General features: G+C 24.0%; 1 protein-coding gene across 1 annotated transcript; it reads left to right on the top strand.

Annotated features, from left to right (window-relative positions):
* Window positions 1-356: 356 nt before the first annotated feature.
* LOC142236264 (inactive ubiquitin carboxyl-terminal hydrolase MINDY-4B) lies at window positions 357-6045 on the top strand. Its single transcript, XM_075307537.1, has 8 exons — window positions 357-542; window positions 605-819; window positions 889-1057; window positions 3048-3113; window positions 3216-3286; window positions 3532-3685; window positions 5235-5306; window positions 5379-6045. The coding sequence occupies exons 1-8, from the start codon at window positions 486-488 to the stop codon at window positions 5805-5807; spliced, it is 1233 nt and encodes a 410-aa protein (XP_075163652.1). The 5' UTR covers window positions 357-485; the 3' UTR covers window positions 5808-6045.

Genomic DNA, 6045 nt, shown 5'->3' with positions numbered 1-6045 from the left:
AAAAAATTTCTATAGACCTAAATATTTGACACAATTTTCTATAGAAATAAAAAACAGCAAAATTTGTAGAAAATTTTGGTAGATTATTTTTATATCGAGTGGCAACTGTGGACTTGTATCGAATTTAGGTTTAAAATCCCTTTTATGTGTAAAAACTCCATATATAGCGATATATTACCAACGGAGTTACAAACTTAATATACATTCCCATCTCTTAGGGGATATTATAAAACAAAAAATAAAATCCATTTATTGAATATCACCAGTTGTATGGATGGATGATGACCTGTAAACTAGGAGGTTTGAATGTTATGAACTCAATAGGAATTAAAGTGCAAAGTAATCTCACATACGACGGAAATGGGTGATTAGAAAGTCTATGTGGAAGACGATAAAACAAAAGTGAAATTACTAACGATTAGACATTCTTAGATAGCGGACGTTCTTGTTAGCGAAAAGGATTTGACAGAGAGTTCATTCAAAAAATGGCAACACAATTTAAAGCACAAGGTGGTATTGCCATAACACCAGAATTGGCCATGGTAAATATTTTTGTGAATAAAAAAACAAAATCATTTGTTTTTGAAATTTTACATTTTTCAAGGAACTAAGACAATTGGTATTTGGTACTTGTGCCATTCCCATGAGAGCTGAATGGACTCAAACCCCTTTCATTTTTGGCTCACCTAAAGAAGAGTATGCCTATGGCCTAAGATCTTCTCGAAATGCTACACGAGGCCTTTTGTCTGTGGTACAAGGATTTGTGGTAAAAAATTTACTATTTGGACGTAAGACCACTAGAGCAGCAGCCATGGCAGAGTAATAATAGGAAATGGATATGTAAATCCCTATTTTTTATTACATTTATTTTTTTACATCGCCATACAGTCCTTTATCACCCACTGTGGATATGCAAAGAGATGCCTTGGTTTCAGCATTAATAGAAATTTTGCGTCTTATAGCCGATAAGGATAAAGTGATTATGGTATTACCCTCACCAGATGAATGTTTTGTTGATCATAGTGCATTGTATTTTCACGATGGTGTAACTGAAAAGGTAAGTATCAAAATGTAAATGTTAAATTTTGTAACAAAAATTATTACTATAGAAAATTTTGTCAAAATTTAATTTCTATAGAAATTTTTGTCAAAATTTTATTTCTATAGAAAATTTTGCCAAAATTTTTTTTCTATAGAAAATTTTGTCAAAATTTTATTTCTATAGAAATTTTTGTCAAAATGTTATTTCTATAGAAAATTTTGTCAAAATTTTATTTCTATAGAAAATTTTGTCAAAATTATATTTCTATAGAATTTTTTGTCAAAATTTTATTTCTATAGAATTTTTTGTCAAAATGTTATTTCTATAGAAAATTTTTTCAAAATTTTATTTCATTAGAAAATTTTGTCAAAATATTATTTCTATAGAAAATGTTGTCAAAATTTTATTTCTATAGAAAATTTTGTCAAAATTTTATTTCTATAGAAAATGTGGTTAAAATTTTATTTCTATAGAAAATGTGGTTAAAATTTTATTTCTATAGAAATTTTTGTCAAAATTTTATTTCTATAGAAATTTTTGTCAAAATTTTATTTTCATAGAAAATTTTGGCAAAAGCATATTTCTATAGGAAATTTTGTCAAAATTTTATTTCTATAGAAAATTTTGTCAAAATTTTATTTCAATAGAAATTTTTTGTCAAAATTTTATTTCTATAGAATTTTTTGTCAAAATTTTATTTCTATAGAAATTTTTGTCAAAATTTTATTTCTATAGAAATTTTTGTCAAAACTTTATTTCTATAGAAATTTTTGTCAAAATGTTATTTCTATAGAAAATTTTTTCAAAATTTTATTTCATTAGAAAATGTTGTCAACATTTTATTTCTATAGAAAATTTTGTCAAAATTTTATTTCATTGGAAAATTTTGTCAAAATTTTATTTCTATAGAAAATTTTGTCAAAATTTTATTTCTATAGAAAATTTTGTCAAAATTTTATTTCTATAGAAATTTTTGTCAAAATTTTATTTCTATAGAAATTTTTGTCAAAATTTTATTTCCATAGAAAATTTTGGCAAAAGCATATTTCTATAGGAAATTTTGTCAAAATTTTATTTCATTAGAAAATTTTGTCAAAATTTTATTTCTATAGAATTTTTTGTCAAAATTTTATTTCTATAGAAATTTTTGTCAAAATGTTATTTCATAGAAAATTTTTTCAAAATTTTATTTCTATAGAAAATTTTGTCAAAATTTTATTTCTATAGAAAATGTGGTTAAAATGTTATTCCTATAGAAATTTTTGTCAAAATTTAATTTCCATAGAAAATTTTGAAAAAAGTATATTTCTATAGGAAATTTTGTCAAAATTTTATTTCTATAGAAAATGTGGTCAAAATTTTATTCGTATAGAAAATTTTGTCAAAATTTTATTTCTATAGTTAATACTTAATAAGTTAATACTATCTTAATTACAATAGGTGGATACTATTGTGATTGATACCCAACATTTTATTTCTATAGAAAATTTTGTCAAAATTTTATTTCTATAGAAATTTTTGTCAAAATTTTATTTCTATAGAAAATTTTGTCAAAATTGTATTTCTATAGAAAATGTGGTTAAAATTTTATTCCTATACAATTTTTTTCAAAATTTTATTTCCATAGAAAATTTTGCCAAATTTTATTTCTATAGTTTTGTTTTAAGTTTTATTTCTATAAAAAATTTTGTCAAAATTTTATTTCTATAGAAAAATATATCAAAATTTTATTTCTATAGAAAATTTTGTTAAAATTTTATTTCTATAAAAAAATTTTGCTGAATTTTATTTTCATTGAAAATTTTGTCAATTAATTAAATTTTTAATTGAATATTTTCGAAAATTCAATTAAAATTTTAATTGCAAATATTTTGGAGAATGTGTTTGGCCTACGTTAATACTATCTTAATTACAATAGGTGGATACTATTGTGATTGAGCATATATCTATTGTGATTGATATCCAGCCTTTTTTGTGATTATGAATTTTCTATTTATTTTTCCAGCTTTACATTTTCACCTTAAATCAAAATGAAGAGTTGGAAATGTTTATCAAAAGAAATTACAAAGTGGTAAGATTAAGAAAATGCTTGAGAATGGCTTAACTCTTAAATTTTAGCCTGATAGAGGGTGTAATTTTAGTAATCATATTAATTATCATTTTCCATTTCTAGTTTACGGAAGAAGATTCGCCAGGGACCTTGTTATTCTTGTATAGCGCTGTACTAACCCGCACTATGGGTCGGTAAGTTCTATTTTTTTCATATTTTTTTATCAGAAAAATCAAAAAATCAATTTTAATACGAAATCAGAGTAGTTGAATAATCACAAGCATGGGGAAGATGGGCACATCCCCGACAACTGCGCTGTGAATTAACTTGAGACGTATTTATATTTCATGGTCTATGGTTTCAGAGAACACCAAGATGATTTTAAGGATTTTCTACCTTAATCAGATTATAATTTAATTACTTATTTATTTTTTTTTAGTGTTCGCAGTGATCTGGATTCAACCAAAACGGTTCCATTGACCATGAGTAACAATGAAGAGGGTTCACTAATGATTGTAACTCTTCTTCTAACGGGTCGAGCAACACCCTACATACATAATGGTGTGGTTAATGTTGGCGATGAAAGCAGTTATGTAAGTAAATCCTATGAACGGACGGATTTAGCTATTTTATTTCTTTAGAAAATTTTGTCAACATTTTATTTCTATTGAAAATCTTGGCAAAAATTTATTTCAATTTTTTTCTATAGACAATTTTGTGAAAATTTTTAATTCCATAGAAAATTTTGTGAAAAATATTATTTCCATAGAAAATTTTGTGAAAAATTTTATTTCTATAGAAAATTTTAGCAAAATTTTATTTCTATAGAAAATGTTGTTAAAATTTTGTGTCTACAAATTTCTATAGTCAAATTTTTATTTCTTCAGGAAATTTTGTGAAATATTTTATTTCTATAGAAAATGTTCACAAATTGTATTTCTATAGAAAATATTGTTAACATTTTATGTCTATAAAACATTTTGTCAAAATTTTATTTATATAGAAAATTTTGTGAAAAATTTTATTTCTGAAGAAAATTTTGTCAATTTTTTTTTGAAAATTTTGTCAAAATTTTATTCCTATAGAAAATTTTGTCAAAATTTTATTTCTATAGACAATTTTGTGAAAATTTTTATTTCCATAGAAAATTTTGTGAAAAATATTATTTCTATAGAAAATTTTAGCAAAATTTTATTTCTATAGAAAATGTTAACAAAATTTTATTTCTATAGAAAATGTTGTTAAAATTTTATGTCTATAATACATGTTGTCAAAATTTTATTTTTTTAGAAAATTTTGTGAAAAATTTTATTTCTATAGAAAATGTTGTCAAAATTTTTTTCTACAGACAGTTTTGTGAAAATTTTTATTTCCATAGAAAGTTTTGTGAAAAATATTATTTCTATAGAAAATTTTAACAAAATTTTATTTCTATAGAAATTGTTGTTAACATTTTATGTCTATAAAATATTTTGTCAAAATTTTATTTCTTCAGAAAATTTTGTGAAAAATTTTATTTCTATAGAAAATTTTCACAAAATTTTATTTCTATAGAAAATGCTGTTAACATTTTATGTCTATAAAACATTTTGTCAAAATTTTATTTCTATAGAAAATTTTGTCAAAATTTTATTTCTATAGAAAATTTTGTCAAATTTTTATTCCTATCGAAAATTTTGTCAAAATTTTATTTCTATAGAAAATTTTCAGAAATTTTTATTTTTATAGAAAACTTTCTCTAAATTTTATTTCTATAGAAGTTTTTGTCAAAATTTTACATCTATAGAAAATTTAATTTCTATAGAAAATTTTCTGAACATTTTATTTTTTAGAAAATATTCTGAAAATGTTATTTCTATAGAAAATTTTCTGAATATTTTATTTCTATAGAAAATGTTGTTAAAATTTTATGTCTATAAAGCATTATGTCAAAATTTTATTTCTATAGAAAATTTTATCAAAATTTTCTTTCTATAGAAAATTTTATCAATATTTTATTTCTATAGAAAATTTTATCAAAATTTTCTTTCTATAGAAAATTTTGTCAAAATTGTATTTCTATAGAAAATGTTGTCAAAATTTTATTTCTATAGAAAATTTTGTCAGAATTGTATTTCTATAGAAAATGTTTGTCCATTTCAGGCTGTTCCTCAATATGGTATACTAAGTCGCTGCTCCATTGGTTTACTTCTATGGGAAAACGAAAGTGGTCAGGTAGTCCATTGTCTCTGTTTATATAAAAAAAAAAACGAAACTCACACTTTTTATTTTTATTTTCATTTGTAGAGTTCCTTGGTGGTTCGACAACCTGGTTCTCGTTTGAAAACTCCCAACTATCCCATTTGGATTACGTTGTGTGGTGGCCATTATGGTGTAATGTTTAATCGTAATGCTGATCTTCTAAGAAATTATCATGCAGAATCACGTTTTGATTTATACTACTATAGTTGTTCGGGTCGTGAGATTTTATTGACCATTGATAATCGTTCGTATAATGATCAGGCTCTGGGTATGCTGGAACGGCAAATGTCTACAGCAGAAAGCACTCCCCTATCGGGAAAACCTAAAGAGGATAGTGGCAAAGATGAGGTGAAGGAGGAGTTGGCCGTTAATACACCTTTGCAAAAACTCATACATACCAAATGGGAAGAGGCTCAAGTACGTTTCCATGCCCAACCCTCAACATTGAGTTATTTATTCAATACTCAACAGTAATAAAGAAAGTGAGAGATACAGAGTGATAACGGGAGAGTGTGTGTGAGAGAGAGAAGTAAATGATTTTGTTGTTTTGCTTCGTAGACTATGGGAAAATTGTGATAAAGGTCTTGAGATAATTCCTAATGCTTACTGCTTTTAGTTGAACAACGTAGTTTGTCTACCTTTAAAATAATTTAATTAAAAAATAGAATTAAATTAAACTATAAAGCTTTTTGAATAAATTGCATGATATAAA

This window comes from Haematobia irritans, chromosome 4 (assembly GCF_050003625.1).
Source record: "Haematobia irritans isolate KBUSLIRL chromosome 4, ASM5000362v1, whole genome shotgun sequence".
In the NCBI taxonomy this organism is placed as follows: Eukaryota; Metazoa; Arthropoda; class Insecta; order Diptera; family Muscidae; genus Haematobia; species Haematobia irritans.
This window is presented reverse-complemented; position numbering and strand designations above follow the sequence as displayed.